We start from the raw sequence: 23,357 nt of genomic DNA, 5'->3' as shown, positions 1-23,357 counted from the left end.
TTCAGGGACGAACTGCACTTCCCCTGCTGGAGCCACAGAGCAGGGCTGACATTCCTGACTACTCTCCATCATCGTTCTTCAAAGGGACCACGAGTAAAGAGAAGAAAACGTCATGGCTCATTCTCGGCTTACCTGATGGGAATGATGTTGGAAAACAAGAGGAGGAAGCGGATGATCTGGAGGTACCAACGCCCAGCAAAGTGCTGAAGGGCGACCATGACCAGCGACACCACCACCAAAGCACCAAAGAGGATCTTGGTGAGGCAGTTCACTTCCAGGTCAAACAGGCCAATCTGTGGGACGATGCACAGGGGAGCTTGTGATTAGCTGGTGCACCCCGGCGCCCACCTGGAGAACTGGTCCCTCACTCAAGAACACCTGCCCCCCAGGTGAGACAGTGGAACCCATCAATCCCTGTATCTTTGGCTGAGAACACTGGGCTCCAGGGACTGGGGTTCCTAACAGACATCCAAGGGACCTCAAAGAATTCTAATTTTTTTTTTTTTTTAAAGATTTTATTTATTTGACAAAGAGAGACACAGCGAGAGAGGGAACACAAGCAGGGGGAGTGGGAGAGGGAGAAGCAGGCCTCCCGCGGAGCAGGGAGCCCAACGCGGGGCTCGATCCCAGGACTTTGGGACCATGACCTGAGCCGAAGGCAGTTGCTCAACAACTGAGCCACCCAGGCGCCCCTTTTTTTTTTTTTTTTTTTTTAACAATTAAGAAGACGAGGGCGCCTGGGTGGCTCAGTTGGTGAAGCGTCTGCCTTCAGCTCAGGTCATGATCTCAGGGTCTGGGAATTGAGCCCCGCATCAGGCTCCCTGCTCAGCGGGGAGTGTGCTTCTCTCTCCCCCACTCCCCCTGCTTGTGCTCTCTCTCTCTCCCTCAAATGAAATAAAAAAAAAAAAAAAAATCTTTAAAAAAAAATGAAAAGACAGTAAGTCTATATAAATAAAATAACAGTGTTAGGTGTTCCTGTCTTTAAAGCTAGCTCCTCGCCCACCAACACCAATCATCAAACTCCATCAAGTCAGAAAGTTGTGACAAGGAAAGGCATCATCCTCTGACCACGTACACACCTTACTTCGAGGATTTGAAGTGTTCATGACACTCCGGAGTTCTCTGCCGGTGTAAAGAACAACACCCACAACAGTACCTGAAACGAGAAAAGCGAAAAGCGCAACGCAAAGAAATGTTAACACAGACGATGATCCAAGGCCACAAGGACCAGCACGGTAGCCACTGGCCACAGGCTGCCATTTCAATTTCAATACAATTTAAATTCAACAGAAAGTAGTATATCCAGTTCCCCACCTTCCCTCCACTTTCACACAGTTTCAAGTGCTCGGTAGTCACTGTGAAGATACAGAGCACCATTATTGTTGCTAAAAGGTCTACTGCTCAGCGAGGGTCTATGGGGTCCCCTGGGGGGGCGGGGGGGGGAGTGGAGGTCTGTCCTTCATGCCTCCGCCCTCAGAGCCTTCCAGAGGTGCTTAGAACATTCCTATCTTCACACACTATTATGGAAACTTACAAACACACTCTTCTTATTAGAGCCTTCTTCCTGCTGATTCTGTGTCTAACTAGAATACTTGCGGGTTATCTGTCCAGATGACCATTCTTTCCTGAGAACTTCCCCACCCCTTCTCACACCTCCCCCACCCCTGCTTATCAATCTTTCTAAAAGTCAACAATTTATAGAAGAAACACAAAAGGCCAGTTAACATGAGAAAAGATGCTCAACTTTGTGAATAATCAAAGAAATGCAAAATAAGGGGCGCCTGGGTGGCTCAGTTGGTTAAGCATCTGCCTTCGTCTCAGGTCATGATCCCAGGGTCCTGGGACCGAGCCCCACATCCAGCTCCCTGCTCAGCGGTGAGCCTGCTTCTCCCTCTCCCTCTGTCTGCCTCCCTGCCTACTTGTGCTCTCTAGCTCTCTGTCAAATAAATAAATAAAATCTTTTTTAAAAATGCAAAATAAGCCACTTTTATCCCTATCTCAACAACAAAAATTCCACAGATTGATAACATCCAGCGTCTCCGCCAAGAGGCGGAGAAATGGGCCCTGTCGTAACATGCTGTTGGCTGGAGTGTAAAGGGGAACAGTCTGTTTTGGGGTGAAACTGGTAATATCTATTAAACATTTACCTGTCTCCCCTTTTCAGTGTATGCCACGAAAACGCTCAACACAGTGGGGAAGACAGATGATGAAGGAGGAAACAAGAAACAGGTAATCACAGACGGCGGCAGGTGCCATCGTGAAAATCAGGCGGAGGAACAGACTGGAAAGGAGTTGAAGAAGCCTGCTGGTTGGTATGGGTCAGAGAAGCAGTCTTTGAGTTCAGGACACCTAAGCAGGAGCCTGAACCCTGAGAAGGGGCCAGCCCCACCAAGCTCTCAGGGAGGATGCCAGGAACACAAGCAATCTGGTCTCTGCTAGGAACAAGGAACACCTAAACTCTCCTCCCTCAGAGGGAGATGCAAAACCTCAGAGAGCTTCAAACAGAGCCCAAGCCCAGAGGAAGTGCTAGGACTGTGTCTCCCCGACAAAGCCCCAGGAGGAGACACTGAAGTCCCCGCTCCACGCTTAATGCACACAGTGCGGTCCCTTCCAGGCAGGCTCAGCAGAAGGCAGGCCGGGAGAGCTCACTTGCTGGCTCCTTGGCAGATGGGTCCTGCACAGATGTGGTCGGTCTCGGTCGCCGAGGTCCAGGGTTCAAGAGGGTGCTGATAACAAGGGTCCCTGAACAGGTCCTCCACCGGCACCGGCCAACCATGAGGCCTCCCAAGGCTGAAATGAAAACGGCCCTTCTCCCCAGTGCCTGCCTGAGCTCAAGGCCGAAACCACTCCCATAATATCTAAACACCAGCCACAGTCACCAAGAGAAAAACCACACACGTGCGCTGGTTTGTTCTATACTGGGCTTCAAGGGTTTTGAATTCATCGCCATCTTTTAAATACAGGAACTTTCATATAAAAAATTGAGAATTCTGGCTTCTCCTGGAGAATCAGGAGATCTGGTGACACTGGGTCCATATTACCAGCAGGTGTCAAGCACGGGCACTCCCTTTATCCAGGGGCAAGCTCTCGGCTCATCCTGGTCCCCACGCAGCCCAATCCACCCCTTCAAGACCTCGTGACCCAAGCCTCTCTGCCCCCCACTTCCCATGCTGTCAGCTCCGATGTCCCCCTCTCCCGCCCTCTGCAGTGGGCAAACTGCAGAATCCTCGGCCAGCTGGTTTCTCCAAGTCAGAATGCTGTGGTCGGGTGTCACACCAAGTTCTCCCTAACTCTCCACGACAGCACGGTCCTCGGGTCAGGGCCTACTCTGTGACCCCTTTGTCCCTGTCTGCGACAAGATAAATGCCACCCCCAAGAGTAAGCTTTCAGAAACGTTTACAGCAGTAGACACTGCTGTGACATTCAAGCATGCGACCACGGGACGAGTCCCACTGAACAGGGTCTAGACCAGCTGGACATGATCAAACCCATGTGGCAAGGTGCGCAGGGCGACAGCAGGGCCAGAGGCTGATCTGCTGTGGACTGGGGTCGGGGGAGGCAGCCGCACAACCAACTGGAGAGTCTGAGAAGAACGGGGCCCCATAACACCGGGGCCACCCTCTCTGCCAAGCCCCCAGGCAGCCCCCCATCCCTTCCCTATCTCACCCCAGTGACCACTCAGCCTAGCAGCACTGGGTTGGGTTGCCATGATAACCGCGTCCTCTCTAGGTTGATGCCAGCCAAGGCAGCTGGACCCTAGGCACTGCCTGGGAAGCTTTTTCATTTTTTTAAACTTTCAAGTGATAACAGTCGAGTGACCAAAACACAGGAGTTAGATTATAAAGAGAACAGAGAAGTGAAATCTCACAGAATTAAGATGACTAACAATGGCTGTTTCTTGAGTGGAGCACCAGGAGGAAATGGCTTGTATATAACTTCATGCGTGCATTAGAATCAGAATGCAGAGGACTCCTCACTGAGAAGCAGGGGAAACTGAGGCCAGCTGAGGAAACAGTAAATGTCCAGCTTCTCAGACTCACTCCAAAACCTACGCCCGCTGGAGGACTTGGCAGGTAATGCCACCAGATCACTGGAATCACTGCTCTCTCTTCCCACATCACCAATCACACTTTGAAATCTTTTCTCCCATCTTCAAGATCCCAACCTGTTTTCCACTCTCTGCCTCCCAGAAGAGGACCTCCTAGGCTGTGTGACCTTAGGCAAGCTGCTTAACCTCTCTGAGACTCCATTCTTCATTCCATTAAATCCCCATTTAATGTTGTGAGACCAAAACAAGAAAACGGCAGCAAAACACTTCGTAAATAAAAAGAGCCTGATAAATAAAAGACTCATTACTGTTCATCTCTGAGATTAAGGCTGACAGGGCCCTCCACCTCAGAATTCTCCACATGGCCACTTAAATCGCTTCCCTTTATACTGGTTTCAGAGGGATTTCAGAGAACTGCCCCCATTTCCTCCCATCTCTGTAATTTGTATTAAGTTTAGAGTAAACTACAAACGCCACAAGGGTGGAGACAAGGATTTTCCGGCAGGCCACTGCAGCTCCAGGACCTAGCAACAGAGCACGGCAGCATCACATAGAGACGCTCAAGAGAAGTTTTTTGGGGAGGGGGGTCTGGCTGGCTCAGTCAGATCAAGAACATGCAACTCTTGATCTAAGGGTCGTGAGTTCGAGCCTCACTTTGGGGAGTAGATTATACTTAAAATGAATTTTTAAAAATTCTTTAAAAAATTTTTCAAAAAAATAAAAGGTTTTTTGTTTGTTGTTTTTTTGCTGCATGGAAGAAGCAGGCAGGAGAGAAGAAAATCACCAGAATAAACACCAGACAGACATGTGCATGTGAATTTATTACTAAAATGTTAATATTGTTAAAACAAGTGCCTAATCAAACAACTCAAAGCTATCAGGAATCAATGCAGCTGTTACCCTTGGGGCGCCTGGGTGGCTCAGTCGGTTAAGCATCTGCCTTCTGCTCTGGTCATGATCTTGGGGTCCTGGGATAGAGCCCCACCTGGCCCCTGCCCACATGCACCCAGCTCCCTGCCCAGCAGGGAGCCTGCTTCTCGGCCCCCATGCCCCTCCCCCCTCGTGTTCTCTCTCACTAGCTCTGCTCTCTCTCTCAAATAAATAAATAATCTTTTTTTAAAAGGTAGCTGTGGGGGGGGGGTACTGGAAGGCAGCTGGGGGACCACTGGGGGGCTGACAAAACCCTGATTACTGATCAGAGCACTGGTGCTATGTTTGGGATTTGGTTACTTTCTGTATACGTGCTATCTTTCAATCAAAGGGAAGAAGAAGAAGGACACGTGCCTGCAAGGAATGACGTGTGTGCCATTCACGTTACAGCCTGGTGAGAAGATGGGCACATCCCGGGCGCCCTGAGCTTCCAGCTCTGCGTGTGCCAGATACAGCACGACATGGGGAGTTCCAGCCCCTCGTGTTCTGACCTCTGCGCACACCCCCTATTCCACCTGCTGTTCCCCACCCCAAAGTGTGCGCTTTCTCTTTTCACACACCTCCAGTCCTCGCGGGCGCTCTGGACAGGGGGCCACACGCACAGACTGGGCACAAGGATCGGGAGCTTCGGGCTGGAGCCTAGGTAAGGCCCCTCTGCCAGTAAGTTTTCCTAACTTCGCTCCATGAATTCAAATATTTTAATATGAAACTATATAAACACTCCAAGAAAATATCAGTGTATTTTCTCATTTTAAAGCAGGTAAGATTTTCTCAGCATGTAACAAAAACCAGAAACATAAAGAAAAAAAAAAATCAACAGGTTTGAGGATATAAAAATTTAAAATTTTTGTGCCAAAATACAAATGAGATCAACTGGGAGACAGTAATTGCAATTAAGGTAAGAAACAGAAGAATGCTATTCTTAGGATATAGAGTTCTTAGAAATCACTTTAAAAAATTTTTTTTAAGATTTTATTTATTTAGGGGCGCCTGGGTGGCTCAGTCGTTAAGCATCTGCCTTCGACTCAGGTCATGATCCCAGGGTCCTGGGATCGAGCCCCGCGTCTGGCTCCCTGCTCAACGGGAAGCCTGCTTCTCCCTCTCCCACTCCCCCTGCTTGTGTCCCCTCTCTTGCTCTCTCTCTCCCTGTCAAATAAATAAATAAAATATTTTTTAAAAAAGATTTTATTTATTTGAGAGAGCATGAGCAGGGGGAAGGAGCAAAGGGAGAAGCAGATTCCCTGCTGAGCAAGGAGCCCAGTATAGGACTGGATCCCAGAACCCTGAGATCATGACCTGAGCGGAAGGCAGACGCTTCACCTACTGAGCCACCCAAGTGCCCCAGAAATCATTTTTTAAATGAACCCATCAACCCTGAAAAAAATGGGCATAGGGCATAAACTGGCAATTCACATATACATTTTAAAAATGCAAATAAAAAATGCAAATGAAGAAAAAACATTTAAAAAATCTAACTTCACAAATAACTTTTTTTTTTTAAGATTTTATTTTTGGGACGCCTGGGTGGCGCAGTCATCTAAGTATCTGACTCTTGATTTCGGCTTAGGTCATGATCTCGAGGTTGAGATCAAGCCCCTACATGTGGCTCTGCACTCAGTGCAGAGTCTTTGGGATTCTCTCTCTCTCCCTCTGCCTCCCCTCCCCAGCTTCTCTCAAACAAATAAATAAAAATCTTAAAAAAAAAAAAAAAAAGAAAGAAAAGAAAGAAAAAGATTTTTTTTTAAGTAATCTCTGTACTCAACATGGGGCTCAAACCCACAACCCCAAGATCAAGAGTCACATGTTCCACCACCTGAGCCAGCCAGGCACCCCCACAAATAACTTTTAAAAGGCAAATCAATAAGTTAGATATTTATTCAACGGCTATCAAATGGGCAGAAATTAAAAAGTCAAACAGAAGAAAGCGTTAGCTAGGATGTACATATAAGGTCAGATCATCAGGAGTGTGATTTAGAAGAAGAGGAAGTTTACTGGGTGAACTAAAATGTAAAATGTATATACCCTTTGCCCTAGGAATTCCGTTTCTATGGAAATGTGGATAACATCAATATTTAGATTTTCTATCTGAAACAACCAAACAAAGCACATCAAAGACAAAAACAAAAAACAAACAATAAACTTTGAAAAGAGATCTGCGTCACGTACGAGATGACAGTTTGATATTCTCTCTGCTATGAAGCATGCTTACAAGTCAATAAGAAACAGAAAGTAGACTGACCAAAACATTAAGAAATGTCTTATGTGTAGAAAGATGTTTCCTCTATTCACAATGAAACAAAGAAAACAATAACAAGATACCCTCTATCACCAGACAAGAACAGTAACACTATGAAACTCCTGCATATGAAATACACCATAAAATCGTTTCAAAAACCAGAAATGGGGAACTCTGACAAACGAATAACAGAAAGAGAAAAAACAGCTAGTGGGTACAAAAAGTAAGCGACAAAGGAAGAGACCAGACAGACCACAAGGAAAGCCAACCTTCCAGGCTATCTAGGAAATGCAAATCAAAACACTCCTTATTTTTCTCTCAAATTATTAAAGATTAAAAGGAATAATTACTTGTTAATAAATGACTTCAAAGGGGAGGAAAACTGGGAAGGAAGAGTAACCAGTTCTGAGAGACGTGGGTGGACACGTGGCAGGGGAGAGGCTGGAGGCGAAGGGCTGCTGCAGGGGCTGGTGGGTGTGGCCTGGCAGTGGGCGTGGCCTCAAGACCGTGCAGAACCTTAAGGACCCATTTCTCACTAGCGCTCATGAGTGTCCGTTTGCATTAAGCGGTTCATCTGTGGACGGTAAACAAGGCGGCCCCGCATTTAGTTTGTGCTGGTCTGTGCTGGTCAGTCCCTTTCCTAGCCACAGAGTATCCTGAGCACCTGCTGTACTGAAGAGCCACAAAGCAGCATCAAGCACAAGAAAACAGGTTGGCAGGAGGGAAATGTGCTCGGAGAGGGAAAAAGTGATCCTCCAACAGTAGAGACAGGAAGTTGGCAGTAGTGTAATTACATGTTAATAACAGTATATACTGTTACATAATATATGTAATATAGTATAGTAACAATAGCTGCACAATATGTTCTGCTTCTGGAGCAGAGTGCCTGGGTTCAAGTCCCAGCTCTGCCTTTTACGTGCTGTGTGACCCTGGGCAAGTTACTCAGCCTCACTGAGCCCTCGATTTCCTCATCTGCAGAATGGATAATACTGGCAGCTGCCCTCACGGTGATGTTGGGGGGGGTCAGTGAAATGGGTAATGCACGTAAAGGGCTCGACGAGGTGCCCGACAGCCTGGTGGCACCCCAATGCTACCAAGCACTGCTACCTCAGACACTGCTCAGCCCCTGGAACTCTTCAGGTCCGTCTCACCCCAGGGTTCAAAAAGTAAAAGACACAATTTCCACATCACCTCAGCGTTTGAAACACCAAGGCTCCAACTCAGGCCCACGGCCCTTTCCTGTGCACGGGGGTGGGGGTGAGGGGCCAAGACCTGCAGGACTGGCTCGGCAGCCCCCACGGACACAACTTCTGGCCAGAACATCCAGGCTGGCCCAGTTTCTGGGAGAGATTAGAATGTCAATCTCAGGTGGCAATTAAGGGCTATTCCCAGAGTGGACGCTGCTGAAAAGCGCACCGGCCGGAGCAGCTTCTCTTAGAGACGCCCACAAGCGTCCGAGGGGCAATCGGATGTCAGCAAAATTCCCTGGAGGGGCAGGAGCAAGTGGAAAACACCATATGACCGATGGCTAATTTTCCCAACTGACAGATGATTATTCTAATTATACAAAAGGATTTTCTTTCCTTTTCAAATTGCTAACACATTCCTCAGAAAGGGAGCCCTTACCCGACGCGATGACAGTACCAGCCCAGAGTGTGTTCTCTATGCTCAAGCTCTCGCTGATCGGAGGGTCACTGTCTTCCTGCAAAAGACCAACGGACACGCATTTATCCACCGAGGTTCTGGCAGAATCCACATGCTGTCTCCAGCCTGCTCTTCCCAAGACAGGAAGAGAGGATGACCCCTATTTGGAAGCCCCCAGTTCAGCCAGGAGAAAAAGGACAAGCTCATAAGCTACCGTCCTCGGCGTGGTTTTCATTCCCAGGGCCATTCGTGAAAAGACTGGTTTGTGACTGAAGAAGGACAGGCTTCTAACACTGAAGACATGTCTTAGAAGGCAAGAGCTAAAATGCAGATGCAAATCAAACACAAACGGCCCTTTGCTGGCCAGTCCTATGGCTTCTAGAAAGAGACCGTGAATTTAATGTGGGTTCTATAAATCTACTGTCCCAGATTCTTCAAATAATTGAAATCCAAATTTAATTTCTATCCTGAATAGTTGGGAAGTGGCTTAAAAATTGTTAACAATGCCAGCCGGGACTTGTGTGGGTAGAAGAGGTCATGAACGTGCCCGAAGGGGACAGAAAGAGTACCTGCCTTCACACCACAGAGTTCCCGTTAATTCTAACACCACTCGGCTCTACGCTGTCAGGTAATTCAAGCTGTTCAGAGGCCTGGAGAAAATCCCGCTGTGCCAACCTCACTGAGAAACACTATGTCAGCTTTCAAGGTGGGGCTTCTTAGGGGAACTTCACCCCTCCCTGGAGCAAAGCTACCCCCTGACAAAGACCTGTCAACGCTTCTCTGTAGGTCTCCGTCACTAGCACGTGCTCTCAGTAAGGCAGGATCGCACAGTCAGCTAAGCCTACTTACTCTGGTAAAAGTTCCCACAAAGTTGTGAATGTCGATATTTGGCTCTTCTGCATAGATGTATGATCGAATCTGAAGGAGATCCTGTTCAAAAGAGGTAACATTTTGGAGTTAAAACGAAGTTCATGATTAAAAAGATTTTGGGAGGCCCCCCGATTTTTCAAAAGCAACTCTATCTCCCAAACAGCAAACAGGCTCTCAAAAGTATAGGGCAGGTGGAAGAAAAAGAAGAAAAAATCTTCTATTAAGTAAGTTTAGGAATCACTCCACATGCTATCCCACGACACCCTGCAGACCCCACAGTGAAGATGCCTGTTTATCTGTGTTCACCCCATGCTTCCCAAACTGGCTGACGGCCGAGGTCCCCCCTCTGCTCCACTGCAGTGACCAAGAGCTGGTTGTACCAATGAAGATCTGTGCTCAGTCAACAAGTGGTTACTGGGCCCTACTCTGTGTAAAGCCCCAGAAAAGGCAGAGGGGTAAAAAGCAAAAAATACACCTCACGCCCATTAGGATGGCTACCATCAAAAAAGTATTGGCGAGGAGAGGGAGAAACTGGAACGCTTGTGCACTGTTGGTAGGAACGTAAAATGGTGCAGCCACCGTGGAAAACAGCACGGTGGTTCCTCGAAAACTTGCACATAGAATTACCGTATGATTAGCAGCCACTCGCTGGGAACTGAAAGCAGGGTCTCAAAGATATTGTACAGCCATGTTCACAAAAGGATTATTCACAATTACCAAAAGATGGCAACAACCCACATGTCCATCAATGGATAAATGGATGGGATATATCCATATGATGGAATATTGCCCAGCCTTACAAAGGAAGGGAATTCTGACCCAGCCTACCACATGGATGAGCCTTCAGGACACTATGCTAAGTGAAATAAACCAGTCCCAAAAGGACAGATACTGTATGATTCCACTTAGATCAGGTCCCTAGAGCAGTCAAATTCAGAGAGACAGAAAGTACAGTGGTGGGTGCCAGGGGCTGGGCAATGGGGAATTGTTGTTTGATGGGTACAGAGTTTTTGTTTTGCACGATGAAGAGCTCCAGAGATGGACAGGGGTGATGGCTGCGCAACGTAAACGTGCTCAACACCACTGAACTGTACATTTTAAAATGATAACATGGTACACTTGATCCGTATTTTACCACAGTAAAAAAATTGGAGAAAAAAAATCTCCAATCAGGTGGCCAGGCAAATTTGGACAATACCCCTTGGCTACAGGGACCTAGAGGAGGGGTAGAGGCTACTGGCTGCAGCGTCGGACTCTTGATTTCGGCTCAGGTCGTGATCTCAGGGTCGTGAGATGGAGCCCCACATGGGGCTCTGTGCTCAGCGTGGAGTGTGCTTGAGGATTCTCTCTCCCTCTCCCTCTGCCCCTCCTCCCTGCTCTCTCTCTCAAATAAATAAATCTCAAAAAAAAAAAAAAACCTCAAGACACATTCAAAGTAGACAAGAGCAAAAGTTGCAGAATCACAAATACAGTGTGATCTCATACATGTATAAGCTCCCCCCTACCAACAAGTTCACAGTTGTGCATTTGTAGGAAAGTGTGCTGGCAGAGGTCTGGAAAGATCACCACGGACTTTACATGATCCCCGGAGGGAAGCAGGTAAGGTCTGCGGCAGAGGCCATGAGCAAGACTTTTCATTTCTTCCTCCAAGGCTTTCCATATATATATTTTTTTTTTAACAAGAATATATTTATGTAATGCCCCGGTCATCCTTTCATACAGTTCTTCTGCTCAGTTGCTGCTCCCCACTCAGATCCCTCCGGCCCAGTAAGGAAGAGTTTCCTGGCACAAAGAGAGTGGCATCTCCTCCTTCTCTGGAGCCCAGCCCAGACCCAGGCCAGACGGGGGTTGGGCGGGGGGGGGAGGGGGGGCAGGCAACATGGGTGTTTATTAAACTGACGCATCCAAAGCACACACCGACAAATGCAACTCTGTGCAGCAGACAGGCAAGCACCTTCATGATTCTAGGCTCTTCTAGACTGTCTTTTTTTTTTTTTTTAAGATTTTATTTATTTATTTGACAGAGACAGAGATAGCGAGAGCAGGAACACAAGCAGGGGGAGGGGGAGAGGGAGAAGCAGGATTCCCGCCGAGGAGGGAACCCGATGTGGGACTCGATCCAGGACCCTGGGATCATGACCTGAGCCGAAGGCAGACGCTTAACGACTGAGCCACCCAGGCGCCCTAGACTGTCTCTTAAAGAGAGTCCTTCAAATCATTTTGAGGATCAGAAAGCTTCCCTTGGAGAAATCTTACCAGGAAGTTAAAATGCGTCACCCAGAAAAATCAGAACCCTTTCATTAGATGAACCCCATCGCGGGGGCAGGACGGTGCCTCCTAAGGATTCCTAGGGGCTCCCAACCACCGTTAGAAACTCACTGCTCTATATACGAAAACAATGAATCGTGGATCACTACATCAAAAACTAATGATGTATTGTATGGTGACTAACATAATAAAATAAAATTAAAAAAAAAACTCACTGCTCTAGAATTCTGGTTTAAAAATTAATACTAATAACGGTGCTATTTCACTTGTCACTGACCATGAAAAATCATTAGGGCAGGGGGCACGTTTACTCGTATATTAACATGGAACATTCTCCTGCCCACTCCTTCCTCACAGAACACGGTTAAGGAACAGCATCAATCCACGTGACCACAAGCCCAGGAAAAGCTATCATGTTCTTCCTAATCCTTTCAGACCACTGTTTGGGCATGTTGGTCTCTGGGCATTTAAATTATGTTTTGTGACTCTGTAACCTAGTCCATGGGCCACATCCAATCCACGTGGCTCGTGCTTAAACTTACTCTCTGGCTCCCGGCCCCGCCTCTCTTTACAGATCATGGTCTGAGTGATGTGGGGCTAATGGGGAAGTGTGGGGCCCTGCAGACCCTTGAGAGCTTGCTGGTTCTAACTCCTTAGGCCACCCCGAGACGGGGTCTGTGTGCTGTTCCTCACACTGTTCCACGCATGGGGTATTCATTCAGCAGTGAACATACCAGGCAGAACTCTGCTCTCGGAGATACTGCCTTGAAGTGAGTTGGGGGGGAAGGCAAGGAAAAGGTGGTCAGAAAATGCCTCTCAGATAAGGAGATCTGGGCACAAAACCCAGGACGTATTCAGGAGAGGCCCAGCCAGGCAGCCCCTGGGGTACAAACTGTCCCTGGCAGAGGAAACAGCAAGGACAAGTGCTGGGACGCAGAGGATGCCTGATCAGGAGGGAGAGGGCACGGGCGGGCAGATCACCCAGGCTGAGGTCCGGGTTCAGGCAGGGACACAGATCACACGGGCCTTGAGGACAACAGCAAGGGCTGTAGTGTGGGTTCTCAGTAACGAGAAGCTTCAGGAAGCCCTGAGCAGAGGAACGATATACCTGCCTTACCTTCTAGCTTTATGCGAGGCACCTGGTTGAGGCTTCTTAAGATTCTTGAGCTTCCCTCCAAAGAGCCCCTCCCCCCACACTTCACTCGGCCACAGGACTTGAAACCACAGGTGCTGGGGGGGTTGCCCAGGACCCCATCCTGTCAGCCCTCCTTCACACCTGACATCCCACATCTGGCCCCTGAGGGCCTCTGAGTTCGAGGGCCTGACAAGGACACCGTGGCCAGTCTGTGTTTCCGCAGGAGAGCTACTCACGGCCGCAGTGGGGAGCCTCTGCGTGCAGGCCACGGGGAGCCGCAGCTTCCAGTCGGTCTCGCCGTCCAGCTGATCCGTCCGCAGGAAGCAAGAGCCTGTGGAAGGAAGGTGGCACTGGCTATTCGCTTTCCATTCAAGGATCCTTCCCCTGGCGGCTCTCAGTAGTTCCTGCTCTGGCCTTTGTAAAAATCCCATCAGTGGCCAACAAACGAAAGGGAAAACAAATACCCCATTTCCCACTTCCTCTGTAAGCTTTTGGGTTGGAAGATCTGGATTCAAATCCTCACTCCAGGGACCCCTGGGTGGCTCAGTTGGTTAAGTGTCTGCCTTCGGCTCAGGTCATGTTCCCAGGGTCCTGGGATCGAGTCCCGCATAGGGCTCTCTGCTCAGTGGGGAATCTGCTTCTCCCTCTGCCTGCAGCTCTCTCTGCTTGTGCTCACTCGCTCTCTGACAAATAAATAAATAAATAAATTTAAAAACCCAAAAACAAATCCTCACTCCATCATCTGTTCACAGTAGAAACCTGGGCCGGTTTCTTGACTTTGCGAAACACCAGCAGGTCCTATCCGTGAAATGGGAGGAACACAGAGCTCAGGAGCTTGCTTATAAAGATTCGGGGTGCTAGAACCCCCAGCATGGTGGCTGGCACAGGGCAGCTAGCATTCGAGGCCATTCTGGGCAGGAGATCTGGACACCTTATCAGGAACCAGACTCCTGGATTTAAGACCAGCTACCCTACTTATTAGCTGCATGTCCTTTGCAGTTACTTAGCCCTTCTGAGCCTTGGTTTCCCTGAGTGTAAAAACAGACAGAACAGCACCAATGGTGCGGACTCTACAGCTGACCCTGGCAGACTGCTCAAAATGCAGGAAGTGCTACCAGAGCATGTGCTCGTTACCCGCTTGCACATGGATGCCTATTTCTGTCCAACGTGCAAGCCCAGCAATGAGTCAGCGGTAGATTTCATCAGACCCAGAATGTACTGAGTTCACGGACGCCGCAGCTAAGACCTCTGGGCACTATTAAGGAAAAGAATGTCTATCTTCGGGGGGCAGGGGTGTTGGGAGGGAAGCATTTCAGGGACCCTAATCCATGACACTCTATCTTCACAGATAAGGACACAAGAACCAATTGAGGACAAAGCTGGAGATTTTAAAAGAAGACTTTTAATCTGGTGCCTTCCACTCCATCTCTGGATAATGTATTTTTAGTATAAAATTTCATCTACAACTTTTATTTGATTCATAATAAAATAGGTTGCAGCAACCTTGAAGGACTATAAATGCGAACTTTGTCAGACGTTCAAAGATTTGACTGTGCCTGTACACAAGCTAAAAACAGCCCTGTTTCCTCAAAACAGCTTAAATAACAAAAAAAGAGAGGAGGAGGAGGAGATCAGAGTCAACAGATGGGGTGGGCAGGCACTGGTTAAGTGTCTGCCTTCGGTTCTAACTCCTTAGGCCACACCGCGAAAGAACTGGGACTGAGTAGGGTCTTGTAAGAGCCTGGAGCCGCTCGCTCAGGCCTAAGTGGGCTGTGATAATAAATAAATTCATGGGTGAGGGTAGGCATGGCCTCACCGCTCATGAGCGAAGGGCCAACAAGGCCACCTACCTCTCTCCCTGGCTTCTCCTACGGTCACACATATCTCCTGGTATTTTCTCAGAAGAGAGAGGATTTCTGTGTGCTTCTATTTGTGAAACACGCTTCCTGATCCCGCCAAGTCCTGAAGTTGAGCCCAACAGCAGCTCAGAAAGGAAAATCATAGCCGCTGCCTGTGGACCCGTCAGCTGGGACTCAGCCTGGGCCCAACTAACTGTATCTTTGTGATGACCAAAATCTATTGACCTGCGAGGACCGAAAACGTTTTTTGTTTTAAGACTGCTCTACTAAAAGAGATGTTTTTGATTTGCCTCCATGGCTCCAAAATGATCATCTACTTCTGTTCCATTTTCAAATGATTATTTTGCCAAATTACCACTGAAAGGTTAATGGTTATTTTCAAAATTGATCCCAGATGTTTACCGTTTTTTTCTGATGTCCTCAGGAAGATCATGTCAGCAGGGACCCGCTGGTTCTGTGTAATGAAAAGAAAGACTGTTACCGTGAATAGCCATGTGTGGGGTTTCCGTCCCCCCTCTACCAGCCCCCTCAGCAGGGAGGGGGGGCCCCCTCCGAAACCCACAGCCTCATTTACGTTTCTGCCTTTGTCACAGACAGATCTGGGGATTTATTTTGTTTTGAATCTGAAAAATCTTGCACGCTGCTGTTACTTCACTAATCCCCTACTGAAATCTTATCTCGGAAAGAGAGCTTCTAGTTTTCTGGAGAAACCAACCATTACCTCCTGAAATTCCAGCCAGAAGGGCCCGGGCCGAAACCCGGCTACCCTAGCTGGCTTTCTTCCAGGCGGTCTGCTGAAACTAAAGACACACACACACTCGCTCACGCTTTCTGCTCCTACCAATTTTCTGGCTTGATGTTTGACTTTGAGTGGAATTTTAATAAGGAAGTCAAGTAGTAAGAAGCAACAAAAGCCATTCTCAAGAAAAAAAAAACGACGTAAGCCAACAGCAGTCCTCATTTAATTATGAACACAGAAGTATGTAACAACATAAAGCGTTTATGTGGTTCTTCTGAGCTACCACCCAGAAGAGCTTCCCTTCACCTCAAATAGACTTTGAGTTCTTAGATTTAATCCTTTTAAAAGAGCATAGTTCACTTCCTACAGAAAGAAGCTACAACACAATCCTTTTCTAATCAAATATTATTCCAAGCCTCTCCAGGGCCACCCCCAAAACCCACGACCTTCCAAACAGACAGCAAAAGGAGACAGGAGTGTTTGCTGAAGTCACAAACGTATGAATGGTGCTATTTTTAAAAATGCATTTTTGGCCCTTTTTACTATTCTCATATTAAACTTCATCCCTGCTCCCCACAAAATGACAGAAAAGCACAATGTTTAAGTAAAAAAATGCAAGCTAAAATCGCTCGAAACGGTAAATGACAAATATTTTTATGTGCTTATGCAGCAAGCAGACTTTGAGGAAAGACTTTATGGTAGGTGTTTTTTTTTTAAGACACCAAAATAAACACATCAAATAGGAAATCAAAACTTGGGTTTGTAAGCAGAATTTTTGGCTAACCAGCATACACAAACCTTGAAAAAGTATTCTACGTGGGTGTCTCATGGCAAAGAAATTTTCCTCCCCAGGCAAAGGTTTAGGAGAGAATCCCAAAAAGCCTACATTCAGTTAGTCTACCAGATATACAAATTACATGTTAGGATATATGAATTAGTGGCAATGACTTCCCATTTACACACTCACACAGCAACCAGTCACAAACTGCGGGATCCCACCCACCTTTTCAACGATGATCAGATCTCCAACCTGGATGTTGGAGCTCTTCACCTTCACTGTCCCTGCGAAGAAAGAGGTCCAAGATACATCATGTATGAATGCATTTCAATTCTTCATGCCTTTGTAGAGTGCCCACGAGCCTGCAAAGTCAATACAGTCCTCCCAGAAGTATGTCCCTCCCCAGCCCAGCCAACCTCATCAGCATCACCTGCCTCTCCAGGAAGAGATTCACCTGCTGTAGGGACTGCTCCAGGAACAAATTCCCACCTCTTAGAGTCCTAGAATAACTCACCCCCGCACATAAGGCCTTCTGTCTTAATGGCATCTTAGATGCTTTTCTAAATTGGTACCGTGAGATTCATTCAACCTCAAAACAAAAGAAAACAAAAAACAACACAGAAAAGGGGAAGAAAACTAAGAATCAGATCCATGGACAGAAGGTCAACTTTTTTTTTTTTTTTTAAGATTTATTTGAGAGAGAGAGAGAAAAGGTACATGAGTGGGGGGAGAGGCAGAGGGAGAGAACCTCAAGCAGACTCCCTGCTGAGCACAGAGCCCTATGTGGGGCTCAATCTCACAACCCTGATATCATGACCTGAGCTGAAATCACAAGATCATGCTTTCTTTTTCTTTTTTTTTTAAGATTTTTAAAAATTTATTTATTTGACAGAGAGAAACACAGTGAAAGAGGGAACACAAGCAAGAGGGGGAGGGAGAGGGAGAGGGAGAAGCAGGTTTCCCGCAGAGCAGGGAGCCTGATGCAGGGCTCGATCCCAGGACCCTGGGATCATGACCCGAGCCAAAGGCAGACGCGTAACGACTGAGCCACCCAGGCGCCCCAAGATCATGCTTATTTAACTGACAGAGCTACCCAGATGCCCCCCGGAAAGTCAACTCTTAATTTTCGACACCACTGAAAAGAAAGAAGTCATCCTAAAATGACCGATTTTTTAAAATTTGCGATTGCTGGGGCCCCTGGGTGGCTCCGTTGGTTAAGCGTCTGCCTTCGGCTCGGGTCATGATCCCAGGGTCCTGGGATGGATCCCCACATCGGGCTCCCCGCTCAGTGGGGAGTCTGCTTCTCCTTCTGCCTCTCCCTCTGCCTCTCATTTGTGCTCTCTCTCTCAAATAAATGAATAAAATCTTTAAAAAATTTGTGATTGCTATATATTTTGTTTATGCAGTTATGATCAGACTACACAACTTTAGCTGGATGTCTATCTGGAGAAACAGTAACAGCTAACATTAAACACAAACCTGTGCTAAGCACGTATAGGTACTGATACAGTTACAACTTCCTTTAGTTCTCACAACGGCCATCGGAAACAGCTGTTATTGCCTGAAGTTTTCAGACAAGGAAAGTAGGCTCAGACTACGCCATCCCCACACCCACCCCACCACCAACCTCACAGTTAGAACAGATCGGAGCCAGGATTCATACCCCCATCTGACTCCAGAGAGTAAATTAAAAACAAAACAAAACAGTGAATTCAGTTCAATGCCAAAAAAAAAAAAAAACAAAAAACCATTTACTGAGTGCTATGTCATGGGAATTCAAAGATGCAAGACAGTCCCCTTATCCTAGAAAAAAAGCTCGGTCTCCTTTAGGAGTCAACAAACATGCTGACGGGGGCCAAGGCAGTGAACAATTTAGGTTTTGTAGGCCAAGAAGTGAGGTTCCCAAATCTGTCAACAATCAGTCCCCACCAAAGGCTCAAAACTATTTTTAGCAACCAGGTCATACCAAAAAAAAAAGGCAGTAGGCTGAATTTGGCCCCTGGGCTGTAGTCTGCAAACCCATGAGCTGGTAAGAAAAAGAGCCAGACAGATGCTGTTAGTGCAAAATCGTATGTGAAATGATGCAGGTAAGTCCAGAGTGCTAAGGAGCAGAAAGGGGGTAACTCTCCCCTTTGGAAGAGGACCTGGAACACTGCCCAGCACACAGAAGGCTCCTGATCATAAAGTCAACATTCCAGCACCATTTACTGAATGCCTGCTGTATGCCCGGTGATCCGCAGGTGGGGAGACACGGAACTCACATTCCTGTGGAGGGAACGAGGCAACAGGTAAATAAATAATGAGTGAGTGGGGTAGGGTAAGGGAGGTGCCAACATACACTTTGCAGGAGAGGTGAGACCGGGATTGGCCAGACGACACAGTTACCAGTTACCCATGAAAGGAAGGCAGGAGATGGGAAAAAGTGGGGCGCGTGAGTAGTCCACGCGTGCATGTGGCCACCTGCTGCACCTCCTTCAGCAAGGCCAGAAGCACTGCACGCAAGGCAGGAAATGGCAAGAGACAAAGGTGGAAGGGCCGCTAGGGGCCCGGTAGTGCTTTGAACAAGCCCAGAGAGGAGGTGGGCCTTGATTCTGGTGACGGGTCCAATTCTTGCACAAGGGAGCAACACCGCGAAATCTTTACGTCCCTGGCTCTTCGTAAAAAGCCCATTTAACTTACAAACACTCAGCCGAGAAAGAAAGGAAGTAATAACGACTCTCAATCCTCCTCAATAAAGTGGCATTTTATCCAGCAGCGAGAGCCGAAGTGGGATGGGAATCATGAGTCTGCTATTCCCTCCCTGGACTCGTTCACTCAACAAAAACCCAACGTTCACTAAGCAGGATCTCCAGCTTGAGCTTCTTTAGTTTTAAGAAGAACTTAAAGACGCTAATGAAGTAATCTGAGTGTACAACTCCAGGCTTTTACAGTTTCTCACAGTATCATATACTTGTCTTATCAAAAAGATCACGTGTCTTTTTGATAATCTAATGTAATAATTTTAATAATTAAAAATAATTTTAATAACATCAATAAATTTAATAGTTTAATAACTTAATAATTTACCATTGAGATTTTCCATAGCATTCCAATTATCTCTACTGAGACAACTTTTTCAAATAGGTTCCCTAGGGTTTCATTTTAATTAATTCTTGTACTTAATTAAATTTTGTCATGGTAACAGTCAGGAGAACTGACACTAGGAGGGAAGCACCCAAACGCTAATAATGACTTCTAGACAGAATACACAGCAAGTGGTGATGAACCGGACCAACCCTCGGTTGCTTTGAGGGCTTCTAGACTCTCCCGGTTTGGGCATCTCACACTATGACATGACTGTTTCATGTGCTTCATTTTCACCAAACGCAGGACTAAATTCAATTCACGGGCCTGAGCCCTAGCCCGCTAGAGAGGAACCCGGAGCCTCAAGTGTTTGTTATGTCAAAACATGTGCAGAGGGAATGGAGGACATCCACCAATCCAGAGTCAGAGCATTAGAAATGGGGGAAAAGAGGGACGCCTGGGTGGCTCAGCCGGTTAAGCCTCTGCCTTCAGCTCGGGACATGATCCCGGGGTCCTGGGATCAAGCCAGTGTTGGGCTCCCTGCTCAGCAGGGAGTCTACTTCTCCCTCTCCCTCTGCTCCAACCGCCGCCCCCCTCCAGGCTCTATCACTCTCACGCTCTCTCTCAAATAAATAAATCTTTAAAAAAAAAATTAAAAGAAGAAAAGAAATGGGGGAAGAGAGTGTCCAATGTGCAGAATTCTTTTCCTGCCTGAACATTTCTTCTGGTCCCACTAGGGGGCAACAGGAAAAATATACACAGACGTGCTATTCTTCCCAGGGAGGTTATCAAGGCATTGCTTGAAGGATGGAAGACCATAAATTCAACATGGCCCTCTGTGCCAATGAACTTTTCCTTCACCTGAGCTTGCCCTGGCTTTCCCAAACATAAATTTACACATTTTCTTTGGTTTTATTACTAAAACTGAAGCTGGTGGCCTGACCCAAAAGATCACTGAGCTTGTGTTCCAACCTTCAAGACCTAGCTACAAGTCTTCTCTTGTATTTAACTCAAAGAGAAATACGTATTTTTTTTTAAAGATTTTATTTATTTATTTGACAGAAAGAGACATAGCAAGAGAGGGAACACAAGCAGGGGGAGTGGGAGAGGGAGAAGCAGGCTTCCCGCCGAGCAGGGAGCCCGATGTGGGGCTTGATCCCAGAACCCTGGGATCATGACCTGAGCCGAAGGCAGACGCTTAACGACTGAGCCACCCAGGCGCCCGGAGAAATATGTATTTTAAGTCTTACTGAATAATAACTGTATATGTATACGTGGGGATGTTGGCAGGGCAGACAAAATCAGGAGGATTATGCTGGAGGGGTTGACGGGTGATTCTTTCTGGGGACATAGGGAATTTATCCCTCTCTCTGGCACACATACTTCCTAAATTCTTCACGGTGATTTTTTTTTTTTATAAGCATGAGGTGTTCTTCTAATAAGAAAGAAGAATAAATTAAATTAGCTCAAACTTCTAAGTGACCAGACCCAGATCTTTCCCTTCTACAGCGGAGTCCTGATTTACGATCAGTTAATGTGAACTCTGCCTCTCCCTGTCCATCTGCTCTACCTCAAAAACCCCTTTTAATCCGCTGTGCTTGCAGAGCAGATTCTGACTAAGGCCAGCAGGCCCATCCCTCAGACAAGGTATCCTCAGACTCTCCTGCTCTATCGGGCTAACCCCCGCAGTCTTGACCCTAAATTTGGATTTCCCTTTCCAAGCTGCCATTTGTTGGCGATCAACAACGCGCTGTGCAGGGCTGCATGCAGAACACCTGGTTGGTGTGGGTCTGTGTGTTCTGAATGAGGACATAAAACCAGAAGAATAAAAAGCAGAAGCAGCAGCAGGAAGAAAAGAGAAGGGAAAGCAGATCCCAGGGTGTATATTCCGACGTTGACTGGGCTTCCCACCAGCCAGGTACCACGGCCGGCTGCGGACGTCTGAACAAAGGCCCAAGCGGTGGCCCCGGCTGCCGTGGCCAGGGTGGCAGAGGGAGGCGGGAGGAAAGGGGGGACGCAGTGAGACTGACGAGCCAGGCAATCCAGGGGCTGGGACGAACTCGTAGAAGGAAAAACACTTCAAATTGTGGAAAGGGCTCCAAACACATGATTTCTAACCTTACATTAACTGCTATTCTGAGTTTTCTACAAATGTTCTTGCAAAAAAAATACAGAATAAGGTACAGACACCGTCTGGCAGAGCTCCCCGTCCACCTAACAAAAATAACACGTCTCCAGTGAGTATTCAGAGGAGGACGGCTCCCTACTGCCCAGTCTCCAACTGGAAGAAAATACTCTCCCAACACCCCACTGAGAAGTCAGCACACACACTTCCCAAGCACCACTTCTTCCTTTTTTCCTCTCACCTTCTTTGAGGTTCCTATAGCTGAAGGAGAGCTAGCTCTGTGGGTGTGCAACCTGTGTTCACACCCCCCCCACACCCTTGGGTGAATGACCTGTGGTTATCTTAAAATTCTTAACTTTTCAACAAGGGGCCCGCCTTCTCATTTTGCACGGGGTCCCCCAGATTACGTAGGTGCCCCTGAACAAAGGTAAAAACACCCAGTAACATCTTCAGTACACAAGGCCCAGGAAAAGCTGGCCGCCTTCTGAGAAGAAAAGGCCACAGCACCTCCCCTCCCCAGCCCGCCCTGCTCTTCTGGTTCCCCTAACACCCAGCCTCTGGGATTTTTTAGATACCTTCGCAGAAACTTTACAGAAGTTGGCCAAGAGATTTTTACAAAGGTTAAGTGGAAAACTGTCTGCTGGCCACATCCTAAATCATTAAATGCCTTCTATAAAATAAATTTATCCCTTTCAGCTTTCGACACTCTACCCGAGTCACCCCTGAGCCAGAGTTTATAACAGGGAACAAAATTCCAATTACAAGAGCTGTTTATTTCTGTAGAGATGGACCCCAAGCCTTTCATAAGCAAAGCTATTGAGCCCAAACCATGCTTTTCATGGATGACAGCTTCAGAATAAGAGCAGTTTGTCTCCATTGCAGGGAGAAACCAGATGTTTCCCTTGAGTCGAAACAAGCAAATGACAATTCAGTCAAACTACGGAACAGCCCGCAAGAAAGAAATTTTTTTTAAATAAATTCCGGGGCACTCGTATGTGTGGGCCTCTGTTTTGACCCTAAACACCTCCAGCCCTACTTCTATTTTTCATTGTGCATGCAGGACATTGATTGCTTTTGTAGATCTTGAGCAGCAATCTCTACGCACCAACCCTGGTTAATGTATTACTCTTGAGCTCACACTCTGTGACAGTGATGAGTTGTAAATTCTACAGCGTGTGTACATTTCCTGGGGTGGACATTAAAACGCCTCTGCAGACCCAGCAGAGTTCATAGGTTTCAAGTTGAAATTTTCATATTCCAATAGAGTTGTCTGCATTCTCCAGAGCCTAAGACTTATTTGAAAACAGGCAAAGGGCTGAGAAGCAGTATTATAAATTCCATGGCCACATCCTGGGGCTTTTGTTTAAAATAGTGGGAACTTAAAAAAGAAAGGCTGAGGTTTAAGTGTAACAAGTTTATACCCAACAGAGGCTTTTAAAATAAATATATAAATGGTCCTCCCTGCTTCTGGTGCCCAATAATGAAGAAACAGACCCACACCCCAAAAGACACCTTTTGGGAAAGATAGTGCAATGTGCACGTGAGATTGTTTTCAGGGTTTTTTGTTTTGTTTTGTTTTGGGTTCTTTTTTAAATAAACAACAGATCAGTTCACCAATGATTTGTAATAAAGTGAAACTCAGTACTTTGGAAAAACAAAGAA

At 47.0% G+C, this 23,357-nt stretch overlaps 1 protein-coding gene across 2 annotated transcripts in view; it reads right to left on the bottom strand.

Moving 5' to 3' along the window:
- Window positions 1–23,357, bottom strand: part of ATP9A (ATPase phospholipid transporting 9A) — a 130,758-nt gene that overhangs the window by 60,588 nt on the left and 46,813 nt on the right. For both annotated transcript variants that reach the window (XR_014149045.1, XM_081832576.1), the window contains exons 5-11: window positions 16,733–16,791; window positions 15,393–15,444; window positions 13,368–13,462; window positions 9,708–9,788; window positions 8,841–8,916; window positions 1,080–1,156; window positions 133–293 (exon numbers count right to left, since the gene is read on the bottom strand). Coding sequence is in view for 1 of the 2 variants with exons in the window: in XM_081832576.1 (XP_081688702.1) it covers window positions 133–293; window positions 1,080–1,156; window positions 8,841–8,916; window positions 9,708–9,788; window positions 13,368–13,462; window positions 15,393–15,444; window positions 16,733–16,791 (601 nt within the window). In the remaining variant the exon portion in view is untranslated. The remainder of the gene's footprint in view (window positions 1–132; window positions 294–1,079; window positions 1,157–8,840; window positions 8,917–9,707; window positions 9,789–13,367; window positions 13,463–15,392; window positions 15,445–16,732; window positions 16,792–23,357) is intronic.

This window comes from Leptonychotes weddellii, chromosome 10 (assembly GCF_054177405.1).
Source record: "Leptonychotes weddellii isolate Sample4059 chromosome 10, ASM5417740v2, whole genome shotgun sequence".
NCBI classification, from domain to species: domain Eukaryota; kingdom Metazoa; phylum Chordata; class Mammalia; order Carnivora; family Phocidae; genus Leptonychotes; species Leptonychotes weddellii.
Note: the sequence above shows the minus strand (reverse complement) of the source record. Positions and strands in the feature narration are given on the sequence as shown.